Genomic DNA, 27,011 nt, shown 5'->3' with positions numbered 1-27,011 from the left:
TGCAGGCCAAAACCTCCAGGACAGCTTCTCCTGAATGCCTTCAGATGTAAATTATGTCTGTAACACCTGTACTTTTCAAAGAAGCATCTTTACCTCCAAAGCATAGTGAGTGTTTTTCTTTCTTTTTTTTTTTTTTTTTTACAAAGAACATGTACAGCCAAGGTCAAATGATACCCGTTAGAAATATACATTTTCAGAAAATACATGTCATAATCATCAGCTGTCTGCTTCACTCCAATTCTTTTAATCTTTCTGCCAAACAAGATATATTCATGAAAATTGCTAACAGCGGTCCTTTTGATTGTTGGCCTAAGCCTTCATGTTTTCAAAGCCCCTGGAGCCCCTTCTTGCCCAACTGCTCATCTAAACTTTTAAAAGGGCGTATTGTGAAGCCCAAGACAGTGACGTTTGGGGTGTTTCCTTTCTACCCCTGATGGTGTTGATCAAATTATTCCATTAGAAATTATGATCAGTTGTCCCATAATAAAGAGGTTTTTTTAAAGCATTCTCTGATATTCTTATAACCCGCATTGAAGCTGATCCCGTCTGTATTGTGCTGGGAGCTCCAGACTCCATATCTGCACTAATTAGGACACAAAGGCAAATTCTTTCCGATGGCCTAATTAAAAAAGTATTTTGATATTCGGGTAGACCAGTCAAGAACAGAAAAACACCCTCCATCTTAAAAAAAGTTACCTGAGGAATAACCTATAGTGGAGACTCCTTATACAATTGTCCATCCAATATTATTATTATTATTTACTACTGTTGTATGTATTTCCCATTGCAGCCTGCACTGTCACATACAGTATAATGAGCAGAGGGATGGATGGGTGTATGAAAATGTAGACCGTCTTCTCTTGTCCTATGTCACGCGATCCCAATTCAATAAAACATGCTTCACAAAAAATAAGTTATGGTCAGTTTATTACCAACGACCCGCAGTTCCAAACACATCAGGTTAGAAAAATATGTATACTTGAAAAACCGAACAGCAATGAGTTTTTCCGGTTATCGTGATCGTCACTCCAGATAATCCACAAACACTCCCTCTGTGCAGCGATAGCTCAGTAGAAAGGAAATAGTTCCTTATTCGTCATCCTCATTGTTCACCTCTCCTCCTCCTGGTAGTTCAAGAAATGTAGGTCTAAGAGTAAGATCATTATTACATACTAATTATACTTGGCTTGTTATGCTGAAGAATGAATAGTGAATCATATACTGATGGGATAATGTTTCAGGTCAGAGTGGCAAGAAATGGAAGCTAAAAGGCACTTAAAACTGGATTAAAGGTTGAAATAATGTGCGCATATGAGTGGTATGACCTGTAAAACATGATACATACAGTGAATAATAAGAGATCTATTTCAGCGCATTCATCAGCATTTGTTTGAACCTCTCCAGGTCAACTTTCTTCATGATGACGGCCTTATGCTTCTTTTTCAGCAGACCCATGTAGTCCACGACCATCATGCCTCGGGTGTAAGTGCCCTCCAGCTCCACTGTTACTGCAACCTGGAGGAGGAAGACGATACTGAAACATTTTTTTCTTTGGCTTTTTTGCAGCTAGTTCAGGAAAATTCATAAAAAAAAAAAAAAAACTCCAGTGCTTTTAATCATTCATTCACAAAGCATTTTATCCAAAAAATAAATAAAACTACTCGGATGCATACACATCTAAAAGGCTGGAACTAATGGTTTTTGTTTCACCTCTTCGCTTTCCGTCACCAGACCGTCGTCGATGGCCGCAGCTAAGGCATAGGCGTCACAGGCGTTGAATCCAGATTTCCCCACCATCTCCTTCTGATACCGCTCAGTCTGGATCACCTGTAGTGACGAAAGTTGAGCAAGATGCATAAATCTGATCGGCGTCTAACAGGTAAAGCAAATGACACTGATCATCTCGATACGATGTAATGAAAAGCCCTGAGTCCTGGCATTCACGTGGATGCCACATGACTTGCACCACCCACCCCACACATTGTTGCAGATCAGCTGAACCCCATCATGGTCCATGCATCCCCGGGAGGCAGTGGCCCCAATAGGACTGTGCAACCTACTACAATTCCAAAACTGCTCAGGAATGGCAAGAGGGAAGTGACAGAGCTCAAGGCCACTGCCGTCTGGGAGCCCGATTGCCACGAGGAGATGTACTTTGTCTGTTTAAGTGTGTGGGAACGTGGCATCTACACGAATGACAGGACTCAAGGATTGCTACCCAGCAGAGAGCACCGTGATCAACTTCCACTATTAAGTCCAATTAATCTTTTTTTGTACAGAGGGTTGAAATAAAACACTGGGGACGTTCTTGCACCTCTCTCGTATGGCGAGAAATCTTCTCCATGAAACGAGCCTTGTCTGTGTCTTGGGCCAGCCAGTCGTCACAGAAAGACTGAAATAGAAAAGGACGAAAAACAAGAAAGTAAGTAAACAGTTTGGTCCATTTTATCAGTTTGTATTCCTTTTCAAGTGTGGTATCTCTTGTCATCATCTATATTCATTTGACAGTAATGACAGACCCATGGCAGGCTGTTCCTGCCGCTGAACTCCCAGGTGGCGATGTAGGTGGGACAGGTGTAGCGGTCCAGCACAATGTAGGCAGCCTCGGGGTCAGCCACAAAGTTAAACTCCCCACACACTGTGGTGTTACCCCTGGCTGTAAAACAGCGGGCCCAACATTGACTTCAATGCTTAACAGTCGTCGTCAACACACATAATAACACACGGGTGACGTACATTCAGTGTTTCCTCCCATGATGTAGAGTGCCTTCAGCTTCTTAGGGAAGTTGGGGTCCAGCAGCACCGCAACACCCAGGTTGGTGAGAGGTGCTGTGGCCACTAGAGTCACCTGTAAACAGAGCGAGTGAGGATGATAATAAAGTTTTGATTATCAGTCATGTAACCTGTACTGTAGTGGGTCATACAGCCGTGGTCCAAATCAGCACAGATATAATAGTGTAGCTTCCAAATTCTCGTCATTAGACTAGGTTTTTCAATTTCGTCATAATGTGTTATGTGCCAGTTTGATGGAACGGTCACATAGTTGTCAGTCAGGTGAGGTATGAAGGTTTATCATCCACCCACCTCTCCGGGGTTCTCCCTCACAGCCTTGATCATGGCCTGCACCGCTTTCTTCTTCAGCAGGTCCAGGCTCGGAGGATCCGGATCTGGGACGTCCCCCAGCCCGTCCTTCCCATGAAAATCTCCAGCGTGCCGTTGGCGGGCTAACATGGGCTCGGCGCAGCCACGGTACACCGGGATCTGTCGGAGATCATAGTTTACCCCTCGTGAAACGTGTGCTGATGCCCCTAGCCACATATAAAAAAAAGAAGTACTTACATCAAGCCTGTTGCAGACTTTGAGGACGCGCAGGGTGTTCTTAAGGGCGTTCTCAAGGCTTGTGTTGCCATGGCAGCAGGAGATCCCCAAAATCTCCACATCAGGGGCTGCAAGGGCCATCATGATAGCCTGAGCATCATCCACCCCCGTGTCCACGTCCAGGAACAACTTCTTCTTCATCCTACAACTGACAATAAGGACGAGAGTGGTTGTTTGTGATAAGGTGTCACCGCTACAGCCACTCCCCAGTTTTGTCCCATGCGTGGGTAGTCCACCTCTCGCTCTCCTGGCTGCTGGATCCCAGCTGATGAGACACCTGCTGAACCTGCACACCTGCAATCCAGCAGCTCATCACCACGAAGATCCCTCCACATTGCCAGATCGTTGTTTCGTCTTAACCTTGTCTTACTTGCTAAAACTTATGTTATTGGGCATGAGAACCAGGGGTGAGTGGCCTCTACAGCAGCGGTTCTCAAACTTATTACTCAGCCGTCAGCATCTGACTTTTAGGGGTTCGGAACAATCATCTGAGGTCTGTGAAGTGTATTGCTTTAAAAAAAAAAAAAAAAAATCTGCAGTAAAAGAAGTTGAAAATTATTTTAAAAATAACATTTTTAAATCATGATAAACATTCACCCTTAAAAAAAAAAAAGCTAAATGATTCGTAGTATGATGCACATCCCCTATGTATCCCTTTGTTTCACATATCTTGGTCCATGCTATGTTAGCCAGAGGTGGTGTCAGTGGTCGGTGTCCTGATTGGCTGCTTGTGAGGCGCCAGCAAGGTCTTACCTGTAGAGCAGGACTGTGAGAATCCCTGCTGGTAGCCTACTGACACATGAGCTGGTTTGGGAAGTGTGTTTTTTTCTGTTGGGTTGCGCTAGTAAAGTTGTTGATTATAAGCACAGCCAGCCCACATCAACAGAGATTCTGTTCTGTGGCATTGTTCTGTACTGTATGATAATACAGGGCACGCACATACTCTGCTCCAAAGTTTTATTGTACAATGTGACCCTTACAGGGAGTTAACTACTACCTTTGCCTTTTTGCCTACAACATCAGCAAGTTTAAAAATGTTTTTTCCCTCATTCAGCAGGACATGATAACTCTGGGTATTTTAGTTTCGGGCTGGAACAATGCTTGTGTGTGTGCAACATGAGTAGTTTAGTAACACAGCACTGGGTGTGGCAGGGTTTGAGGCAACTTGTTGCCAAAAAGATTTCATGCAAAGTATTTTTAGCAAAACAGAACAGAAAAGGCTGGTTGTGACTACTGTCTTTGAGAACTACACTTTTAAGGCGACCCCCGACCCAAGCTAATACCCACACCTTTAAATGTCTGTGACTAAAAAATGGTCTGATGTTAGGGTAAAATGTCAAATTCTCACCTGGCGAGTGGATCCTAACAGATGTCTGCTTTGAGAGCAAAGAGGCGACTGCCGAGCCTGAAGCCTGAAGAGCTGCCTTTTAATTGTAGGGAGGAGAAATAACTGAGGCGGTGCAAAGGCAGCTGACAGGAATAAGGGAGGGTTATGCAACAACCAAAAAAAAAACAAAAAAAAAACCCCACAAGACACCAAGCATATTTGATTAACCAATTCCAGATTAACTGAGGCTGGTTGTTGTTTAGTTCAAACAAAAGTGTAAAAATAATTTAAAAGGATATGTCAGTAGTTAAAGTTACATAATAACCTTTAGACTCCCCCTATTATGATTGTTTTTCAAGTAAAGCTTCAAGATAACCACTGCTATGTTGGTTAAATTCTTGTGTTACGTGCAGACAGCCCTTTTGGTCTATAGCATAAACATGATCAGTTCCTCTTTTTAACCGACAGCTCTTGTTTCTCACGTTTCATTATGCAAAGCCAACAACCATGAGAAAGGTTTATTTTCTTGCTGCTGGCAAGTGCACAATAAAGCGTTAAATGAAAAGGCTGTGTCGTGTGAATATCTGTGGTTAAGTCTCCTGGTTAATGTTTTGTGTGTGAGGGGATTTTTAACTGAGAACATATGGGCAGCGTTACTTGAAAGTTGTTTTTCTGTTCTTCTTCGGATGTTTTTAGGCACTTGCTCCCAATGTTGATTCATGACAAAAATGTCATTTTCTTCAAGCCTTTCCACCCATTGATGGGTGAATTTGGACAGCAGCTCTTGAGGTTTCAGCCATAGATTCATCATATAGCGGACAGAGTACAATGTGTTCAACTTCGATAACACCACCTAATCTCACTGCTGTTTGGTCCGATGGTCCAACGTTTCTGCAGGAATACTAGAGACCAAACAGTTTTTATAATCTGGCAGTAGTGCAAGGGAAAAAACGCACCACAAAAAGAAATATCAAATCATCACATTTATATATTAATATCAAAGGCGCTGCAGCAGTTCAGGTGCACTCCAACTGTCATCCACACCCGGAACGGTGCGGAAGATCAAACAGTTCCTACCCGGACGCGCAATTAGATGCACACTCAAACATGGCGGCCAACATAGAGCAAATTTTCCAAGACTTTATATTGAATAAAATAAGAGAAATTGAAGACCAGAATGAAGACAAAGCGTACGTAACTGTTGTGTTGTGTATTCGTCCCGTTGATAGTTGAATACAGTCGGCTGGCTAGCCAGTAGAACCGAACAAACAGGGTAGTTTTCCATGTTCAGTGGCCGGTTCCCGCTGTAGTTCTGTGTACGCTATATTTACACATTGAAACGCTGGGACACAGCCGGTGACGGTGCTATTAGTGGGGCTTGAGAGGTGTAAATAAAGCTCCAGCTTAAAGTAGGACCATTTATAAAGTGGGTATAGCGGTGCTGTTTGTATTTAATGTGGCAACAACGACAGTTAAAGTAGAGTACAGGCAGTGTGACAGGTTAACGTTGGCTGCTAACACACTGTGTGCATGCATGGCTGCCAGAGTCAGCGTTTACATATAATTGCATTACAGCATTATTATAATGAGATAATGCATATGCGACGTTATGAGTGACGTTATGCTTCTTGCATTCCCCAGGCATTCTTGCAAATACTGTGACGTTATCTTCTCCTTCAGATAAATGTGTATGTGCTGAGCAGTTGCCAAATATAATAAATATATACAGTAAACATTATAGTTACAGTATCTATCTATCTATCTATCTATCTATCTATCTATCTATCTATCTATCTATCTATCTTAATAACACCTACAATCCTGTCAAATCTGGAAATCCACCATAATGTCTCAGTCTGATCAGGTCCACAGTTTTACTGATATAACGTGATAGTCTCACTTGCAGCAAAGAACTTTCTGCATGGTGACATTACCCCTTGAACCCATACGTGGGCCCGTTCAAATCTGTTTTTTTTGCATATCGAACATGGATCACTATTGCCAGATTAAAATGATTGTGTTTTCGGGAAAATTGTTGCACGCTAGTCATAATGTGCAGTGTTGCAGCTTGTTGCAGGATTTACCAGACACCCTCATCTGGCCTACTTACCCATGAAATGGTGGCACTTGGTCGGTTGCAGTAGGTACGCAGGCCAGATGAACATATCTGATATGGGCCAGATCTGGGCTGCAACAATTTTCCTGTCTGGGTACATAAACAACACTTTGACTTGCCCTCAAATCAACCCATATGTTTTTTTTTTTTTCCTGAACATGGCATAGCTTAATAAGACAGTTTGACGTGCTGGTATGTGGCTGGTTACATCTCTGACTTTGGTGAGAAAGTTTGGTAAAATGTGCACTGATTTAAAATTATCTCCATACGCTTTCTCTTCCAAACTGTGCTCAACTGTACTTCAGTACATTTATATTCTTTAAACCTATTGTGTTGTCATCTTAAACTGCAGTTCACTGTTTAACACTTGATATTCCTCTGAACAGAAACTCTCAGTCCTGCTGTGTTTAGTTCTGATGTAAGCTATTAGCTCTGTTGTTGCCTCTCATGCTGTAGGGCAGTGGTGTCAAACTGATCCAGTAAAGGGCCGCTGTGGCTGCAGGTTTTCATTCCAACCAAGCAAGAACACACCTGATCCAAATCAGGTGTGTTCTTACTTGGTTGGCTGATCCAAATCAGATGTGTTCTTGCTTGGTTGGAATGAAAACCTGCAGCCACAGCGGCCCTTTACTGGATCAGTTTGACACATGTGCTGTAGGGCATTGAGTCATCTCCCTGTTATGGGATTAGAGAAAATGTACTTATTATGAACAGACAATCCACAATGATTAATTAAGCTGCTTCTGACTACATAAGAGCCCGTGTTCTCATGCTATTACTACAGTTATCTTTCTCTACAGCGCTGTGTCAGGGCTCATTACAGTCACTGGCTGGCTACTCAAGACGAGACCTAACGTTATGAGAAGTGTCCCACAGTACTGGCCCATCTTTGCCCTCAGTCTAAAAAAGGCTTGCTGGCAGGACCTTGCATGTTGTATCGGCTGAACTGAGAGGGCGTCAAAAATCTGTACTGAAATTGGCCTGAGGAGAGAGCAGCAGAGTCTTACAGTGTGGCAATTCAGAAACTGTCTTGTGTGGTTATCTGATTGACTCTTCTGTCGGGTTTAAGGCTACATTCACACTCACTGCCTGGCATCCTGGTTGTTAACTATCATTTTTTAATGGGTCAATGTGGAAAAACGATTCAAGTAGGACCAGCGTACCTGGAGCATAATGACATGGCAGCTTGACCTTTTGGCAAACCGGGTAGCAGAGGCTTCCCGGCTGTAGCTCAGCGGGTAGAGCAGCTCATCTAGTGATCGGAAGGTTGCATGTTCGAATCCCGCTGATTAGAATCCCAGTTCCCCCAGAATGAACTGAGCTGCATGTCAAAGTGGCCTTGAGCAAGAAACTGAACCCCAAATTGCTCCTGATGTGCAGTTGGCACCTTGCATGGCAGCCACCGCCATCCGTGTGAGAATGAAAGGGTGAATGTGGCAAGTACTGAAAAAGTGCTACATAAAATGTAAGTCCAGGATCCCCTTTCACTTTATCCAGCAGTTGGGAAACACAGTACTTAACTCTTATGAAAATGCTGCAGTTATTAACCGACAGGTTGTGGGTAGCAAGACAAAAGAAAAAAATACAGGAGCGCAGGCGATGACATGACTGCGGTTGTTTTGATTGACTAATCAGTAGTCTGCAGTGTTTCTCTCCATTTTTATGTGTCAGATAAGTGTGCAAGGTACTTCAACAGAAGGATAAATTAAAAACTTACCATTCTTATGTGTAACAGACTGAACTGAACAGAACGGGACTGCTTGGTGCAAACAACGCTTTATACTCATTATACTAGTCGGTCCACTGAATTAATTTCCACTTTCAAACCAAGGTTTCCCGTCACAGGACCTTTAAATAACCAACGCTTGAGCTGTGCTGGGCAGTAAAAATAACGAATGAAAACAACAAATGTCAAATACACAGTAATAATTATTTTGTCCCGTGTCTCCCTCAGCGCTTCTGAAGGACTTGGTGCTGGCAGCAAAGCGGTTGGAGCGGAGGAAGCCGCTTCAGAGACCAACAAGACGGAAGATTTAAGGAGCGGAAGTTCACAAAAGAAACAAAAGAAGCACAAAAAGCACAAAAGTAAGAAGAAGAAGAGGAACCGAGAGAAGGAGAGCAGTTCCGAGTCTGAGGCGGAATTGGAGGGAGGAGCCAAACATCTGCAAAGGTGAGACTTGAACGGTGCATGGTAAATTAACAGATTAAACTCCTCTCCATTCAAATGGATCATAGTAAATTTTGTGAGTGCTGCTGCTGCCATGTTCATTGTGTTTGTTTTAAAGGAGAAAAAAGCATTCATAGATTTGATAGACAGTATTTCTTTTCTATATACAGGTGCTTTGTATGTACGCATACTAGGAATTTATCAGCAAGACAAAATTTACCTGCTTGACTTCCACTTGGAACACAACATGGCAGTGGCAGATGTTTTCACATTTTTTGTGTCTCATCAATCTTAGGCTTGGTACACTTACAAGTGTGCCATGTGAATTTATGTTTTGTTTTACCCTGTCTTGGATAAAGATCGGTGATTTGCAGTTTGAAAGATATATAAGTGACATCTGCTGATTTGATCTCCTTGGTGAGAGCCTGGATGCACTTTATGTAACGTACAAAACATTTTTCTAGCCCACACACTTATGATAGAACGCTAAGGAACGACTATGTTAATAATTGTATTATAATGTCTAATATAATAATATTATATACAATATTCTTGATAGAGCTTGGCCGATATTATTGGCTGCGAATGGCAAATTACAGATATATCGGTATCTGTGTATATGATATGAACAACCAAGTCTCAGGCAGGGGGCACTCTTCTTTAAGGAATGGCTCGTGTATTTTTCCAAAGTTTAAGTTTGATGAAGTAGCTGCAGCACTGCACACATTGTTCCAGACTTCCTTGACACTGTTGTCAAAAGTAACGCTTCCTAGAAAGTAAAACTCGTTCACCTCTTAGGACAGCTTGCATTCAAACAAGCAGATATTGTGGGTTTGACACCACAGCAGTAATGGAGATTTGATTTCTGCAAACACAAATGACAGTTGTAGCCTGTTTACACACATGTACAACGCAAAACAAGAGCCTGCACAGTTTTTACACACTACAGAATCTACACACACCATTTGTTAGTCATGTGCAATTTGATAACTGTACTGACTACTGATATTTGAGAAGATGTTTGATGAATGCCCATGACTTTGCTGTGGCTGAATGGATGAATCAGTAGGAGATTGTAAAGCACCTTGGGTAAACGTGATATAAATATAGCCATTTACCTTGCCGATTTTGTGGTTTATTTATGGTTTGGTATCAGTTGTGTTGCACGTTTCTTCATTGAGTTTCCGCCTGCATTTAAAAAAAGCGCTGCTCCACTCTACTGCAATTAAGATTATGAAAAGGGAAAACAAACACCATGTATATACATGTGTAGTTTTTTTTGTTTTCCCTTTTATGAAATTATATGAAGTCCCAGCTGTCTTTGTGGGCACGGTCTCAGCTGTCTGGGTGATGATCAAGTATTGATCTGTGTGTGTTGAGTTTTCTGTCTTCTTCAATATGTACAGCACAGTCCAAGAAGGGCAGGCTGTCTCCTCTGACATCTTCCCGTGTGAACTTGATGTTACTGTCCAAAGCATTTATATGTTCTGTGAAGGCTTCTACTTCCCGTGCTCTGATTTGGACCCAGGCGTGGTCCACATACCCGAACCAGTAGTTAAGAGCAGTTCCTGGTATGGTAATCAAGGCTCTGCTCTCAACTTCTTCCATGTAGAGATTGGCCACTACTGGGGACACTGGTGAGACACGGCCGGACTCCTGTCTGCCCCCCTTCCTTGTGTATCTTGGGGAGTCCACAGATACATGGGACGGCTTGTCAGTGGCTTTGGAGAGATCAGTATCAGTAGCAGTGCTATAAACTGATAAATCTAGAAGTTGTAAAGGTAGAGTTAGAATAGTTTGCAACTCATGTGTGACTGTAAAGACAGATTAGTAGTAGATGTAGTAGTAGTAGATGAGTCTCTGTGTAAGCACTTTTGATTCAATTATGGGGTGTTTCATGATGTATTTTATGTCATAGAGCAAAACATGTAAATGTCTATAGCCTGTGGTAACCACAGACCTTATTTCAGGCACTTAACAGAAAACCACCTCATAAAACTCATTGACTTTGAGATGAGGGAACTGGATGTGCCAAAATGCTTTAGGACTCATTACTACATGTTGTGATGACATAAAAAATAACACTATTAAACTATTAAATAGGCTATGTCTCATTGTCATATAAAATAAACAATAGTAATGATAGGTTATGACAGAATATTTACATTCCTCTCCATCAGAATGACACACTACAAGAAGCTCTAAACTCTAATTACTAGCTCCCCAGTGTAAAACCTGCTGAGTGAGTGGTTGGGTTTATTTTTAAATCTGTCTGTCATTGTAGACATAAACGTTGGTTACCTGCCATTTTATTTTATTGTATTAATACCCACTTTTCAACTGTGCCTAACTCAGGTTTTATCTTTGCTCCATAGAAGAGGAACGCCAGCGGAGGAGAATATGGAGCAAGGTAAGTCTTTCTCATTGGTTTATGTCAGGCTTTCTTAAACTTTTTTCTGGCATACCACCTCAAAAATATCAGGCTCTCTCAAGTGCAATCTTATCTTCACAGTTTGAGTTTAGCTTATAATTGGTTATGGATGCTGTATGTGCTAGTGACGTGCATGAATATTACTATGTATTTTGATAGCGTTATGTGTTTTTCAATCAACTTCCTTCATTTACCAAAAAATATCTCTTCCAGTAGAGGGGGCTCGCATCCCACTGGTGGTACATGTACCATACTTTGAAAATAGCAGTTTTCTGCAGTATGATACATTGTTACAGGAATTGTGTCATGAGTCGGTTTAACATAAATTGCACCCGAATGTTTGTGGATATTTTGTTGTTGCTGGTATACACTGTACAAAAAAACAATTTCCCCGCCCACACCAACATATTCCCCAGACCCCTTAATCATATAAGCTGCTTATACAACTAAGGGTTGAGCTGATGGACAATGGCATCGCCCACGGCAGATGTTGACAGTCGATCTCTACTTCATAAGATTGCTATTTAAAAGCAGAGTTGTTGCCCCAGCGGCTGCGTTGTGACAGTAGCAGGACACAGACGTGTATGTAGGAATCTTGACGTAAATGACAGTTGCAGTATGTGCTGCAGTAGCTGTTGATTTGCCTTCTTCTGTCTGTTGTGAGGGAGCTTTTCTAAGCTGGATGCATAAGTTGTAGGTTTGTTAGAATGACAGTGGGAAGCAGCAGTGACCACAGTGAAGAACAGGTGAGGATCCTCTCCCTAATTGTTTGAGTAGGGTGAGGATTATTGTTGTGAATGGGCTCAAATGGCAACAAATAAAAATGTCAATACCTCCCACACACAACCCTGTAACAGTTACAGCATACATAGAAATACAGTGATTAATTGTTGTACAAAACATGCCATGCTGACACAATGCTGCTGAACTGTTTGTCCAGGTGAGGATAATGAGAGTAAGTCCAGATGCCACAAGCGGCACTCAACAGGAAAGAAGAAGAAGAAAAAGAAGAGAAGAAGGAGAGGCGAAGAGAACTCGTCAGATTGCGACTCAGAGTTTGTGTTAAAACAGAGGGACAGTAAATGTGGCCAAAGCTTATCACCAAGTCGACGAGTGGAGTTGCCTGATATTATCCCAAAACAGGTAAAAAAAAAAAAAAAAAAAATTACACACACACACACTCTTTTTAGGATTCCGATATCGCTCTATACTGAGTCAAGAATCTTTAGATGAATTGCAACTGCAGCTTTGCTTGACTTGCACTTGTGAAGCAGGACTCATTCAGCCATGCAGCCAGTGTGGCTGCTCTAGCCTGTTAACACGGACACAGAAATGAAAAGCAAGACGTGACGGCATGCACACGCATTTCTCAAGCATCCAGCATGGCCAGCCTGTTAGCACCGGCCCAATTGGCAGTCATGTGTATGCCAACACATTCGAACTTCTGTTTGACTTTTTTGCCTTTCTGGAGGCAGTGTTCCCACACTGAGTCAGGGCTCCAGATTGCAACCATTTAGTCTCCTTTTCTAACTGCTTTTGGTGACAGTATGACTACATTTTATAACTAGGAGCACCTGTACAAGTTACAAGTACACTGCTCGTGATTTTGCTTTTTAAAACCATCTCATTTATATCTATATTATCTTATCTTATGTTACTGGTAGTAACGCTGCTCTTGGTGTTTTATGTGATAGATGATGATGATGATTTTAAAAAAACTAATTCACAGGGGGTCATATTTCCAACTGGCACAGGTGTCTAAAATCTAAATTGTGGCAGTCTGCAGTTATGCTTATAAACATCACTGACGTAATGATAATTTATTCTTATTTTTTTTTTTTATTGCTTCCTAACAGGACAGCTCCAACAAAGGAAGAGGAGATGAGGAAAGACATAGGAGGAGTTGTCGTTCCCGCTCACGGTCACATTCCTATTCTCATTCACATTCCTGCTCATCGAGGAGGAACTCTCGATCTTGTTCTCGACACCATAGCCGAAGATCTAGGACTCGCTCCCTATCCAGTTCACAGCACCTCAGGACTCGGTCCAGGTATGCAGAAAAAAACATGAATTGATTGTTTGATTCTTGAGAGAAATGCAAAACAATAAAGGGCAATTTTCAATTTTCAGCCATTATAAATATGAGTTGAGGTTGGAAGTTGAAATGTCTTTAGGTTGAGCTCTTTAAAACACATTTTTTAAACCACTCCACAGATTCAGTGTAAAGAGTTTTGGCATGTTGATTATTGCCGCGTACGTTGTGTGTGACACAATTTATCTAACAATTGTTTATAAACCAATATCTTCACTTTAAATTCACTATCTCACAAAGTAAATTGCGATCTTATCAGTCAACTGGAGGTGAACCTGTGGAAGTATTTTGAAGTAGCTGTAAGCGTTGCTGAGCACTGGAATGGGCTATTTTCTCTGTTCGGCTGTGGCTGGCCCCAGAACAGGTGGATCCTACTCTCTTCCTGTTTTCTGAGCAAACAGGAGTGTAGTTTTCAGGTACATGAAAATATGAATCTCCAAAATGTCCAGTGGGCAGTATGTGAAATAAAAAAACTTCAACAACAGGATAAAAATGTGGTCATCTACAGTAAAATATGTTGCTAAAACAGCTTCAATAAGATGGTATAAAATGCCAAGGGAAAAAAAAAGCAATTTACTGGCTATTACTTTGTATGCGGCACTGTTTTCTCTTACCAGCAATTCCTGCCTGAAATAAAACATATATGGACATGGGCCCTGACAAAGGCATTCCATTCAAAAATTCACCTGCTGTTATTTCACCCTTTTTTCATTGTTTCTGTGCTGTTACACATTTTCACAGATACATTTTTTTTTTTCCCTCAACAACTTGAAGGAGCTCGACGGCTACAATTTTTTTTCCAGCATTTCAGAGAAGATGATTTTGAAATGGGTCGCAAATTGTTCAAATTACAGACCAGGCTTTTTTTTTTCTTTTTGCGCTGAACAAAGGCTGTCCTAAATTAGCCAGGGGCACAGCCAGATGTAATGGTTTCAATGAGGTGTTGCGTAGAAATTGGGTCAAACAGAGTTGAAACATTTGGAACTGTATTGTTAGATCAAGAGAGATGACCGTGGGCAGAGATGACAGCAGATGCATGTTGTACAAGTTGGATGGACCGTGCTGAACAGAGCTTCGGGTTGTGCTGATTATTAGTGAGTAGTTCTGAGAAGTAAGCTGTCCATGCATCGGGCTTCAAAAGATCCGGGTCACTAGATTAACATCTGAATGACTTGGTAAGAAGAGAAGGGACATTCAGGTGCGAATGTGAGTAAATAGAAAACAGTCAGCCATGTGGCTGAGTTTGTGCTGCATGTTAGCCGCCGGTATTCACATGCCCAGTTTGTTTGGGTGAAGAAACAGACATCTTTACATACATAAGAGAGAGAGAGGTGTATGAAGTAGGGATCCGATGATATCAAAAACTCATGCTAGGTTTACAAGTTTAAACTCATTTGGTCCTGTTATACCACAACTGAAACAGTAGCCCGAGATTTAGCAAATGATTACCACAGTCTTACACAATGTCGGATTTAATTCCCAGTTGCTGATTCCATTGAAATATTACATGTAATAATATGAAATGAATAGATATTTTATTTAAAGTTTTAAACTGTTAGAGCCTGACTTCAAATATCTTTACAGTTTGAATAAAGGCGATGATAAATAATAGATTTATATTTAATTCACCCGCTTGGTTGAGATTTGGTGCAAAACATGTGGACTCACATGCAACAACATGTATAAGCAGCAGGACAAGCTACCAAAACAAAGAACAGAGAAACTCTGATTTCAGACACAGTGTAACTTAAGTCTCTGCTCACAACAGTTACTCCACCATATCTTTATGTAGCAAATAATTCATAATATTAAATGTTCAAAGTAATAGCAAACACAATCAGAAACCTTTGAATTAGTTTAGACTCAAGCACAGTGCTTGTTACATACAAAAGGCTGTCTCACACAACCAAAGTAGGTTGGAGGCTGATATGATTCTACCTGACACCTGCCTTTTCTCACTGTGATGTTCCTTTATCCTCCCACGATCTCACTGACGGTAGATCCTCGGAGAAGGGCGGCGCTTTGGATGAATCCAACCAATCCAACCAATCGCCATCGAAAGGCCTCCAATTGTGTCCGCTGGCCTCCAGCCCTACCAATGCAGTGGAGCTAACGGAGTCAGTGACCAGGCTGCAGAGTCCTGAAAAGGCATCCAAGAAAAAAGAATTACAAGCAGAGGACACAACACAACAACTAGGTAGGACCTGTTTGATGACATTGGAGGCTCAGGGTTTTTTTCGCGCACCCATCCAGCCCGTTACGAGAGCGAACCTGTAAAAATATGATCAACTAATCAACCCTGTCCGTCCCACAAAAAAAAAAAAAAAGTATGTGGTATATTTGCACAAATATTATTTGCAGAACCCATTGTGCTCTCCGAGGTGCTGATCTTTTCTCTTTTTCCTCTTTCTACCCTCACTCACAGTAGTAGGAGGATATAGGCTAAATAATAAAGTAAATGAAAACAATAAATGAATATTTCAAATGATGGTATTTATTATTGAATAGCAGGGAAGAAGTTTGAACATTTAACCTATTTTACCTGCTTTAACCCCCTGAGCCCAGTACAGGATACTCTTGATGGAATATAGTACATTTTACATGTTAGTGATTACATTTTCTGCTACATTATTCTTTCATTCCACTACATTTTGGGGGCAGGGCTAAGATTATTCTCTGAGAAAGGAAAGAAGACATTCGCTATTTTTACATAGAAATCTTGCTATATTGATACAACATTTGCCGTGTTACTGAAGTCAGATTGCTGTGCAGAAGTGGAGTTGGTGGTACATTGGCTAAATACAATGCTGCAACACATTCACTGGATCGCAGGTGGTGCTGCCATGATCCCAAAGATGCTGTAGAATTACCCAAAAGCACTTGCACTAGGGCTTTGTGCACTGCAGCTGAAATGACCAGTTGTTTTAAACCTAGTGGGTAGACTCTAATGTGTGTGGGTGACCCATACATGGTATAATTACACCATAGAAAAGTTGTATTTGTGGAAGAAATCTTCAATGAAGCTGTAGAAGAAAGTACATGGTTTTGATGAGCATTTCAATGTGCTCTGGAGACAGAAGTTCACAACAAAGCTGTAGAACTCTCTGATCAGAGTGAGTTCTAGCCAGAATTATACATAGGGTTATAGGATGCATCAGGGTATCCAAAAGGTGTGGAGGAGGAAAATGAAGGAGACATTACCCCCTCTGTCTCAGTAACTTGTATTGTTGTTTAATGTCCCAGGTTCTGGCACATCCTGTTCCGTGCTGAACCAGTCTGTTTCTACCGAACCTGATCACGCCACCAAGCCCAATTTACCTCAGCACAGAACACCGGAATACAACAGGTCCTTTCCCACCACCACCACAACCAGTAAATCACCTGCAAAGAAGAAGAGGAAACCATCAAAGTCCCCGCAGAGGAAAAAGGAAGCAAAGTCATCAAAGAGGCATAAAAGATCCAAGTCACCATGTCGGAGTCACAGGAGAGAATCCAGATCCAGGAGCCCTTCAAAGAAGAAGAGATCAAGGTGAGACATGAGGTTTTTACTTCATACTGACGGTGTTTATTTTGCTAGCGTTATAGCTAAATTAACCAATATTTATTTTAAATTTAATGACCGTATTTATTGCCTGTTTGTACCCCTACTTCAAGCACTGAGTTTAGAGTAGAACTGTGAACACCTCATGAATGATCGATGAATTACTTTTAGTGGTGGAAAATAGCCCTGAAGCTGAGCAGTATGATACATAAATAATCAGTGCATGCCTCTTAAATAGTTCACAACATCAATAATAGGAATGTCCCAGAATCCCAAGCATAGGAATAGTTACTCTTATCAGGTTTTAATGTGCAGATATGGTTTAGAAGTTACTTCATAGCATTAATTTAACTACATTCTACCTGTGCAGGTCAGGTGACCGGAGACCGAGGAGGTCACGCTCACGGTCGGTGTCCCGCGGTCCAAGGAGGGCTACATACAGCCAGAGGGACCGCTGGAAACGAGAGCCGAGTCACTCCCCTGTACTCATCCTCCGCAAAAATAGGTCACCCAACCGAAAACACTGCAGTTCCAGCAACAGCCCTCAGCGCATCAGTGACCTGGGTCAGATACTATCAAAACACTTGTTTGACACCAATTTGCAGTCAAGATTAATTTGGTTTTGGCGTTATTGTTAAAGAGGGTATTGGTTTCAATGATGTCACTGTAGGTTAGGCCACTGCTCCATGTAGATAACTAAACACCTACTTTTATACAGCAAAGTCTACATTCCAATACATTGTTTTTGAGTAGATATTTGAATTTAGAACATCACAGGAGAGAAACCCTCTAGGTACTGCATTAACACATATATTTAATTCATGTATTACTTTAATGTATTCATGTTTAGTCTTTGTGTTTCCTCAGACAAGGACCAGTTGTTAGAAATTGCAAAGGCCAATGCTGCTGCCATGTGTGCCAAAGCAGGAATGCCCATCCCTGCCAGTCTGAGGTCTGCAGTGCTTCCCCTGGCTCTGCCAAGTATGGCCATGAATGCTGCCATGGCCAGTATGACTGCTGGTATGATTTTGACCTTTGTTTTCTTTCTCTGTGGTGTTTTTTAATCTGTAAAACAATGGCTCAATTGACGGTTTTGTTTCTGTCCAGTCATTTGGTCGTCTGTTTTAAAACTTATTTTTGATGCAGATCTAACAGTTATCTATTGTATGTAATCTTCATAGAGTTTATAAAAAATAGCTTTTGTTGGGTTGTTAATAGACTTAGTGGTCATTTTTTGAACTTAATTTGTGTTGCTGTTCAACCCCATTGATTGTTGTAGAGACTGCAGGCCATGAACTTGCTGCTGTTGTGATCTCAAACAGTGGGTAAAAGGCTGCAAAAGTTTTTTTTTTTCAGTTTGTCCACAGAGGCATCATTTAGTGTTAAATCGAATTGTATCATTGAATCAGTTGAGATCAATAGTGTATGAGTGGTATGATTGTTGGGGTGTGCAGCCTACGCACAATGTCTTTGCCTTGGACTTTTGGCAGATTGTTGTTATTTGTATACTATCATAATCCATAACATTTTTTTGGGGGGTGGGGAATTATACATTTTAAATTATATTATATTAAATAAAAAGTGTATGTAGGTCAGACAAACAGCCAACAAACTTGACTTAACTTGAATGAGCCAATGAAAAACAACTGTCTTTCTTTCTCGTTGCTCCTGTCTGTTTTCTTATTCTGTTTCTGTATCTTCCCTGTAGCCACCATGACGGCAGCTTTGTCTAACATGGGAACTCTGTCTTCACTGCTCCCGCTGCCCTCCATTACCAACAAGCCACCTCCTGTCCCTACTCAACCTAATATTTCTGCTTTGGACGAAGTGAAGAGGAAAGTAGCAAAGCAGGCCAACAGCATCAGTATTAAGGAGTTTACTGATGTAAGGTCATATAGCTTGTATTATACATGTGGACACTGTTTAATGTTTTGGAGTTTCAACGCACACAGAAAAAAAAAACAATTTTATTATGACTCACCTTTACTGTTTCCACAGTGGCAATTTTACATAGTCAGTTATGACTGACCATGACTTTCTTTATCATGTTGTTAATGTAATTGGGCCAAAACATCAGTTTTGAATGATTACATTCATATTTGTTAGGTAATAACTTTTACCTTCTTCCAAAAAATTTGAATATGTTTTGCTGCCTTTTTTATTTCGTTACTACTTAATGTCAGCCAGCGATAAAGTAGGGGAAAACATTAGATTAATGTTACTGGCATCTTTTTAACATTTTATTTTGCCACACTACACATATGTGTATAAATACCCGTCGCCAATGTCAAACTTTAGTTATTTGTGTCTCTCGAGATTTCTTTGAGGTGAATTACAATATGGTAAAATTATACGTGATGAGATGCTCGAGCTTTTTATTTATGATTTTGATTTTTGGATTTTTTATTCTGAAATCATGGTCCAATTAAAGAAGAATCTGTTAGACATGCCAATTGAATTGAAAAGACTAACCTTAAAAAAAATTCAAAGAAGTCAAGTAGTAAGTCTGAATATAGACCAGTATCATTGTAACTGTTCTTCCTAACAGATTGGTCAGATTTGTAGACATGAGAGTCCCTACATTCATTGTGTGTGTGTGTGTGTGTGTGTGTGTGTGCGTGTAGAAATGCAAGATGATTGTGGACAGTAAAGGAGAGCTGCCAGTAGCAGTGCCTCATGTTTCAGATGAAGAGGATGATGGAAAACCCTTTGGAGGATCAGCTCTTCGGGAACAAAAAGCCATCAGCTTCAGCATCAATGTAAGACACGTGACCTGCACTGCATCTTATAAGTTTAGATATAACTAATATACATAATAGTATAATAGTATAATATATCATACACCATGATTTACTGTATTTATTATATTATTTTAACGGCATCTGTTAGCCAGTCAGTGTAATCTTCTTTAAGTGGTTAAATGCTTCAATAATTCAATGTAACTTAATTACGCATCATTTTAGACAGACAAAAACACTCTACCCTCTTCTTCTCTCCAGAACACGATGGTTCGTCCAGCAGTGCGTAGTGATGCGGGCATGGCCAAGGAATTTCCTGTGTCTTCAGGATCCCAGCATCGCAAGAAGGTCAGAATACACCCCCAATTCTTAAAAAGTTGAAACGCTGTGTCAAATGTAAAAGCACAAAGAAAACAATAATTTGCAAAGGAATTAAGTTTATAGACGATGGTTTAATGAAGTGCTCTGGAGCCCTTGTAGCAATATTCTGTAGAGTATTATGATTAGAGAATGTTCACATTATTTAATTTATGTTTTCCACAGTGTCCGTACATTTCAGAATCAGGGATATAGATGTGCATTAGAGATTAATCTTTCAATTGTTTTTAATGACGGTGCGACATAAACAGGTAGTGAGAGTGTTTGTATTTCAAAATAATGTTAAAGAGCAATTTATTAATGCTTTCCGAATAATGTACCACCCAGGAGGGCGAGACACTGGGTGCCTATGGAGAATGGGTTCCGGTTGACAAAGCAGCAGACAAAGCTGCAGCTACCTCCAGGAAGGCCTTGACCACTGTTCCCATAGCGACAGCCACCTTATCATCAGGTGAAACAGTGACAGCACCAAGGTTACCAGAGGTTGTCGTACAGCCAGCGTTTGTGCCTGATACTGATAATGTTTTTCCTGATCCAGTACTGCAGGTGAGTTTATAGTGTACTGTGTATATTCTATGCATAATCTGTATGGAGACCACCAGTGAAAATGTGTGTAGACCACTAGAGAAAACACTTCTTTTTCACATTTGTATCAAATTTAATACAATTTCCTTTGATTACGGCTGATAATATAAGCCGAACAACATGAGAGAAAAGTTGAAATCTTTGAAAAACGTTCTTGAATTTTAGAATATCTTAGTATTTTTCCCCCATTGCATACATTCAGAAACTGTTAAGTTTAGATAGTTGTTGTAGTCTGTACTTTGAAATTTTAAAATGAAGCCCTCGTCCCCCTTTCCTCTTTATCTCCCCTCATTAATGTTTTACATTTACCTCTTTTCTGTCTCTCTTTGTCTTTCTGTAGCCAGTAGATATCTCTCAGGCTGTAACTGAGAGAATCAAAGCTCAGAGGCGATTGGCTGAGAACCCCTATGACGTCAGTGCTATTTGCATGCTCAGCCGAGCACAGGAGCAGGTATTATGGGGGTGCGGGTGGGGGGAGATAGGGGATTGACCTCTCTAGTGTCTGCCTTTGGGTGTCAAAAGGTGCAACTGAATCAAAGACACTATCAAAGTCTGTGTTTATGTCAGTGAAAAGCTAGGGCAACGGGCAGTTATAGGTCTTCAGTAAATGTGACCAAATCTGCTGGGTCAATTATATGCATGCAACCAGGTGAATGACCAATTCTGGTGATTATAAGTCGTGTGAATCAAATTTGCTCTGTAAGCATGGCCTCTTAACCTTTTCTGAGTGGTTCTGATTGAGCTGGTCACATTTCTGGATCCATTCTGAATAGTGTTTTTGACACAGCCACTAGAGTCAGCCACAAAAACCACAATGGCCCGACCCGAACCCCAACAACTTTAGTCCAACTTCACCAGTTCTGTCAAGAATTCCGGCCCGCCAGAACCTTGTGGACAGCTATCAAAAGGGCCCAACTGTGGTGAAAATGGCCAAAGGATATTGAACTATGTATTGAAATGAATGTGTGTATATTTTTGACCCGGCAGGTTTGGTCATATTTTCAGAAGACCTATAACAAATTGATATTTTAATCAATCTTCATGAATGTTTTTGTGACAAAGCAGTACGTGTTCCTCTCGTTAAATCACAGAAAAATGAGGGCAAGTGTATGTAAACTTTTGACCATGACTGTATATCCTGTATATCCAGAACTGTTTGAGGTTGACTCTGCCCCAGATGTCTCATACAGTCCCATGTGGGAGACACTTAAAGCTTAACCTTGCCCTGTTATAACTCTCCAATGCACACTTTATGAGCAAACTCTAATGTGACTGCTTAGCATTCTGTACAGAACAGAATAACAAAATCATTATTAAACCACTTTCCATACTTTAGCCTTAAGCGCATGCTTCTGATTTTGTATCATTTTCTCTCTGCATGCACTCTGAATGTCTTACTCGATTAGACTACTGATGAATCTTCTGTTCTGTCTGATTTAATATTCTGTTTGTGTGATAGGTAGATGCGTGGGCACAGTCCAACACGGTTCCTGGTCTTTTCACTGGCTCAACAGGAGCGCAGGTCCTCAGCTCAGAGGAGCTGTCCACCAGCGGACCACAAGCGTGGCTGAAGAAGGTAAACCAGACTCAAATACAAGATACTTAAACAAGCATGAGCGATTCCCTTCATTTTAGCTTTGGAGGGGGTTATAGACATTGATAGAAATCTGTTTGGCACAGACCAGTAGGATCCAGCTTCTGATTTTCTCTGGTGTGGTTTGATTTTTTTGTTTGTGGGTTTCTTGTGAGGATGGAATCTCTATATGTTACTGGTAGTCATGGCCCCCCCCATGGGCTCTTGTTAAAAGGGTGGACCTTTCTTCCCCTCTCTTTTTTCCCCTGGATATCATCGCTCACTTTTGCCACTTCCCACAAATATGTTTTCTTACTTTTTTCTTTTTTCCACTCTGTCTGTTTGTGCGTTGTTTAGGACCAGTTCCTCAGGGCAGCTCCGGTGTCTGGGGGTGTCGGAGAGTTCCTGATGAGAAAGATGGGCTGGAAGACAGGAGAGGGCCTGGGGAGGAACCGCGAGGGAACTGTGGAGCCAATCATTATTGACTTCAAGGTCGACCGTAAAGGTTAGAGAAACAGAATCCTGGGCCAGAAGCCTAGGGATGATGATAATGAGTCTTGACAACATATGCTTTACATGGAGAGGAAGTGAAGGCGAACTGATCTGAGGTGAAGAACCAGACACTTATTTGAAATGAATATGATATATTCCCTGCAAATGATCATTTATTGGCTCTATAAATGTGTACTCACAGTGCAAATACAGACATTCTGTTCTCAACTAGGGCCAGCACTGCAATAAGCAGATATAACACACAAAAAAAAAAATTAAGCCCCTTTCATTATTCCATCAGGGGCTACATGGTTAACTCAAATCTTTTCCCACTGCTTCATGCTGAATTACTTGCTGTGTAATCAGGGTTTTGTTGCAAACACAGCCTGTTTCAAATCACGCCACATGGTCTCAGCAGGATTAGGATCCTGGCTTTGACTTCACCATTCCAGAACTCTCCAGCCAGAGTGGCAGTGGTGTTGATGATGATGATGATGATGATGATGATGATGATGATGATTTCTGTGTGTTTCAGGGCTAGTTGCTGAAGGGGAGAAACCACAGAAGCAGACAGGAGGACTGGTGGTAACTAAGGATCTAATGGGTAAATCTGCTGAGCTTCACAACTCCACACTGTTCAGAAGAAATTGCGTTTGTCCCACAAATTAAGCTTTTTAGCTGTGATTTCGGTATTTTAGTAAGTGCTTTAAAAGCTGTCCAGACTGAAGGTTAGTTTCAAGATTATTAAGACTATTAACCACACCCCCATTCTCTGTTTAGGAACGAATGTTGATTATTACCAGAAAAAAAACATGTGGCTCAAGTGCAGCAAATCCCCCCTGCATACTTAACAATAGAGTTCTGTTGATGTGTGGGAGTGCAGTCATAGATGTACACTGCGAGCAGGAGGGGGTTGAGCACACAGCCCTGGGCTCTGGTGTCGCACTAACGGAGAGCCAACCCAAACTGTCTGGTGTCTGCACGCGAGGAAGTCTAATATCCTATTGCAGAGAGTCGTACTCAATCAAATATCATACATAGCACACACAGCTCTTATTCTGCCTTTTCTTTCTGTGTGCAGGGAAGCACCCGGTGTCTGCTCTCATCGAGTTGTGTAACAAAAGACGGATAATGCAGCCGGACTTTGTCATGGTTCACCACAGTGGTCCTGACCACCGCAAGAATTTTCTTTTCAAGGTGAGTCATTTTTCTTCTGTGCGTTAGCCTCACTCCTTTTCATGGCGTTAATGCATACGGTGGATGGTTGTCTAACTCTGCTCTACAAGACAACTGCTGTACTGTACAAGTTGTAAGAAATGCAAAGAAGAATAAGAAGAGCTAGAAGACAAGGAAGAGAGCTGTGTTCATTTCTATATTTTCTGTACCAACTTTCTAGCTCTCTAATGGTTATAGCACCTGATTAGTCAAATGGTGTGTTATCTAAAATATAATGAATGAGGTTTGATTCCCTCTCCTACATGCAGAATTTATTTATTGTGTCCTCTTATGGTTAAATAGTGACACTTGATCATCCATCCATATGTTTCCTTACCTCCAGGTCACAGTGAATGGTGTGGACTACCAGCCCCAGACTGCCAGTCCCAATAAGAAACATGCCAAGGCCATGGCAGCTACAGTTGCGCTGCAGGCTCTGGGAGAGGTAATATTAAAAATAGTTGCACAAGCAGTTATCAAGTTTCTCATTAAAGAGGCTATTTTGTCTGTTTGGATATTCCCCATGCATTCAGCTCCATAAGAGCAAGCATGAACCTACACATTCATTCAATTCATAACAAGACTATGAGCCTTATTGCCTTACTGGCAGCACTGTGTCATAGAATTGTCAAGAAAGGCCAACTGTGAGATTGATAAAACTTGAGATCTATTTTATGTGTTGCAAAACAGTTGAGTTCCTGCAAAACTGAAATATTCCTGATCGTTTAAATCCAGGTGCACATTTTAAAAACTATGTTTGATGTGCGTATCATAAAATATCTGAGTGATTCCATGCTCGTATATATTCATGCGTTTTATTTTGTTCCTAGGTTCCTGTTGATGGACCAGGACTTTATACTGGTCCTGTCTTCACTGCTGCTTCTACCGGCCCCCTGTTCTCTACATAGACATACACACAATAGTGGGACTGTAATATTTTACATATTTCAACTGTTCATTTGTAAAAAAAAACCCAAAAAAACAAAAAACAAAAACTGGTCTTATCACATCATTGCCACTCTGATGGCTTATTTATATACTAAGAAAGTAATTGATACTCTAGATACACAACAGTGAGAACCATGAAGAGTATTCAGGCTTCAGATGACACAGTATATTTGTATTTAAGGTACTTGTGACTGATTTTATAGCCACAAAATCACACTTTTTTTTTGTTTTTAGTCACTAGGCTCATGACAGCATGGCAAATATTATTTTGCCAGGTTGTTAAGATTGGGAAAGAGTCTCAGTCATGTTAAAAGTCGGTGGCATAGTGTTACATATGTATGTATGTATGTATATATGTGTGTATGCATGTGTGTATGTAGGTATGTAAGTATGAAAGAATGAATGATATCGTAGCATTTCAGCCTGAGCTGATCAGTACTTGGTTAACACCAGTTCTGAGTTTCTTAGCAATGGATTTATTGTTGGTCACAGCTAAGCTGGACAATGATTAATGAAAAGTTAATATGTAAATGAATGTGTTTTGTTGGTTGGCATTCATTCTGTTGGTCCTGACATTACATGTGTGGCCTGGCCTCCTCCTATGAAAATTCTCATTAAAGAGGCTTTTTTTTATATTATGGAAACAACCTTCTAAAAATGTGTAAACGGAAAATAAAGATTCTATTTATGTTATGTAGTAGAGGCAGCCAGATTATGTTTCTTTAACAATCCCTATTTAATGTGGTATGTGCTTCTGTGTGTCACCACAATCCCCTTGTTTCTGAGACTGGGGAAGGTCCTGACAACCACTTCTTCAGTACATTTCTTATAGCAACTGTTTCTTTTCAGTCACTGTTGAAGAGAGAATGGAATACTTGTGTAAATTTCCCCAACATCCCTGTCCCCAAGACACAAGCTACTAACTAACCAGCAGGAACTGTGGTGAATTACGTCATCTTTTCTCCTCTTCCTATCAGCAAACAATATAAGACTTGTTTTGATACTCACCCAGGCACTACTGCTGAGCACTGGAGATGGATATCAGCTGTAGTTGGCAATCGTTAATTTTCCCATGTGACACCAGTTAACTGTTTGTCCAAAGGTGTCATTTAATGTTCTGTGTTAATTAAAAATCTGAGAAATTCTCAAACATATGCTATGATAATAACTGTAAGTGTAAATAAACGTTTTTGCCAGATGTTTTATATTATCATCATATAGAAAGAAAGTGGAGATTTTCCCTCATCTGACCACTCACAGGATGAAAAATTCACTTTTGTGCCCATCTGCTTAAAGGCTAGTGAAAACTCAGATTTTACCAGCAACTTGATACATTTCCAGTGTTTTTTTTTGTTTTTTTTGTCTGTGTTCCTGGCCGGTGAGTGGAACAACCACCTGCATATTTTAAAGCTGGTGCTAATTTTGTAACCTGCTCACTGATAGACTACAGTCAGATCTATATTGTAGGTCCTCTTCAAGGTAAAGTGATTATACTGTATATTTTTGTAATTGTCATCAAATCCCACAAAAAAAAGACCGAGAAAACAACAATCTGAGCCTCCTGGCAAGTATAATTTTTGTATCCAAAGCCTGAGATGATATTAGAATACATCAGTGGGTCGCACCATTGTTCAGTGTAACTTGTTCATTATCAGGAACATACACAAAACTAATTTATTTTGACTGAATGAGTCCAGCACCATCATGCTGCCTGAATTACTCACTCGACTTATTTGACTTCTCCTTGCTCCCTGGGTAACCCAGATAAAGTTAGTCTGGGAGATGGCTATTGCACATGGTAATGGTTTCTCTGTGGATTCTTACACTTAAAGTAAGTCAACCGAGAGTCTTGGGGTGTGTGCACTCTATGAGCCATACTGCATGGATCTTTTATGATGTTCATGAGTGTCACAGGAATATATATTTCAGGCCCCGGTCATATATATTTTGTCAGTTGTAATTCCTTTTACCCGAGAGAACTTTTCATATGAATAAAGATTATATGTCCGCTGCTACTGCGATTATTTAAA

General features: G+C 40.8%; 2 protein-coding genes across 6 annotated transcripts; one reads left to right on the top strand and one right to left on the bottom strand.

Moving 5' to 3' along the window:
- Positions 1 to 910: 910 nt before the first annotated feature.
- LOC119015578 (inosine-uridine preferring nucleoside hydrolase-like) lies at positions 911 to 4,873 on the bottom strand. 4 transcript variants are annotated; one of them, XM_037091687.1, is made up of 9 exons: positions 3,615 to 3,744; positions 3,340 to 3,526; positions 3,085 to 3,261; positions 2,737 to 2,848; positions 2,520 to 2,656; positions 2,315 to 2,392; positions 1,711 to 1,827; positions 1,346 to 1,515; positions 911 to 1,124 (listed from the first exon to the last, which is right to left on the bottom strand). In XM_037091687.1, exons 1-8 carry the CDS (start codon positions 3,689 to 3,691, stop codon positions 1,363 to 1,365), a joined length of 1,038 nt encoding a protein of 345 aa, XP_036947582.1. In that variant the 5' UTR covers positions 3,692 to 3,744; the 3' UTR covers positions 911 to 1,124; positions 1,346 to 1,362. The 4 variants fall into 4 exon arrangements, with proteins under 4 accessions (XP_036947582.1, XP_036947581.1, XP_036947583.1 ...); XM_037091686.1 differs by having other exon boundaries at positions 911 to 1,147; positions 3,615 to 3,743; XM_037091688.1 differs by lacking the exon at positions 3,615 to 3,744 and adding an exon at positions 4,727 to 4,873 and having other exon boundaries at positions 911 to 1,515.
- Positions 4,874 to 5,742: 869 nt separating this feature from the next.
- Positions 5,743 to 25,679, top strand: LOC119015638 (protein SON). Of its 2 annotated transcripts, XM_037091845.1 has the most exons (20): positions 5,743 to 5,895; positions 8,776 to 8,991; positions 11,364 to 11,398; positions 12,360 to 12,562; positions 13,276 to 13,469; positions 15,512 to 15,708; positions 16,755 to 17,040; positions 17,423 to 17,616; positions 17,920 to 18,072; positions 18,761 to 18,936; positions 19,677 to 19,811; positions 20,052 to 20,138; positions 20,496 to 20,714; positions 21,094 to 21,204; positions 22,213 to 22,329; positions 22,684 to 22,831; positions 23,354 to 23,422; positions 23,900 to 24,015; positions 24,377 to 24,478; positions 24,864 to 25,679. In XM_037091845.1, the coding sequence occupies exons 1-20, from the start codon at positions 5,813 to 5,815 to the stop codon at positions 24,939 to 24,941; spliced, it is 2,919 nt and encodes a 972-aa protein (XP_036947740.1). In that variant the 5' UTR covers positions 5,743 to 5,812; the 3' UTR covers positions 24,942 to 25,679. The 2 variants fall into 2 exon arrangements, with proteins under 2 accessions (XP_036947740.1, XP_036947741.1); XM_037091846.1 differs by lacking the exon at positions 5,743 to 5,895 and having other exon boundaries at positions 8,880 to 8,991; positions 11,344 to 11,398.
- Positions 25,680 to 27,011: the final 1,332 nt, after the last annotated feature.

Source organism: Acanthopagrus latus, chromosome 24, assembly GCF_904848185.1.
Source record: "Acanthopagrus latus isolate v.2019 chromosome 24, fAcaLat1.1, whole genome shotgun sequence".
NCBI classification, from domain to species: domain Eukaryota; kingdom Metazoa; phylum Chordata; class Actinopteri; order Spariformes; family Sparidae; genus Acanthopagrus; species Acanthopagrus latus.
Note: the sequence above shows the minus strand (reverse complement) of the source record. Positions and strands in the feature narration are given on the sequence as shown.

What these genes read in the sequence shown, in the direction of transcription:
- LOC119015578 (XM_037091687.1), bottom strand. Translation starts at nt 3,691, where the DNA reads ATGAGCTGCTGGATTGCAGGTGTGCAGGTTCAGCAGGTGTCTCATCAG. An exon ending in TGAGGGAGAACCCCGGAGAG is followed by an intron (nt 2,849 to 3,084) that starts GTGGGTGGATGA and finishes CTCTGTTTACAG; the next exon opens with GTGACTCTAGTGGCCACAGC. An exon ending in CATGGGAGGAAACACTGAAT is followed by an intron (nt 2,657 to 2,736) that starts GTACGTCACCCG and finishes GCTGTTTTACAG; the next exon opens with CCAGGGGTAACACCACAGTG.
- LOC119015638 (XM_037091845.1), top strand. Translation starts at nt 5,813, where the DNA reads ATGGCGGCCAACATAGAGCAAATTTTCCAAGACTTTATATTGAATAAA. An exon ending in TTCCTGATCCAGTACTGCAG is followed by an intron (nt 20,715 to 21,093) that starts GTGAGTTTATAG and finishes GTCTTTCTGTAG; the next exon opens with CCAGTAGATATCTCTCAGGC. An exon ending in TCAGCCGAGCACAGGAGCAG is followed by an intron (nt 21,205 to 22,212) that starts GTATTATGGGGG and finishes TTTGTGTGATAG; the next exon opens with GTAGATGCGTGGGCACAGTC.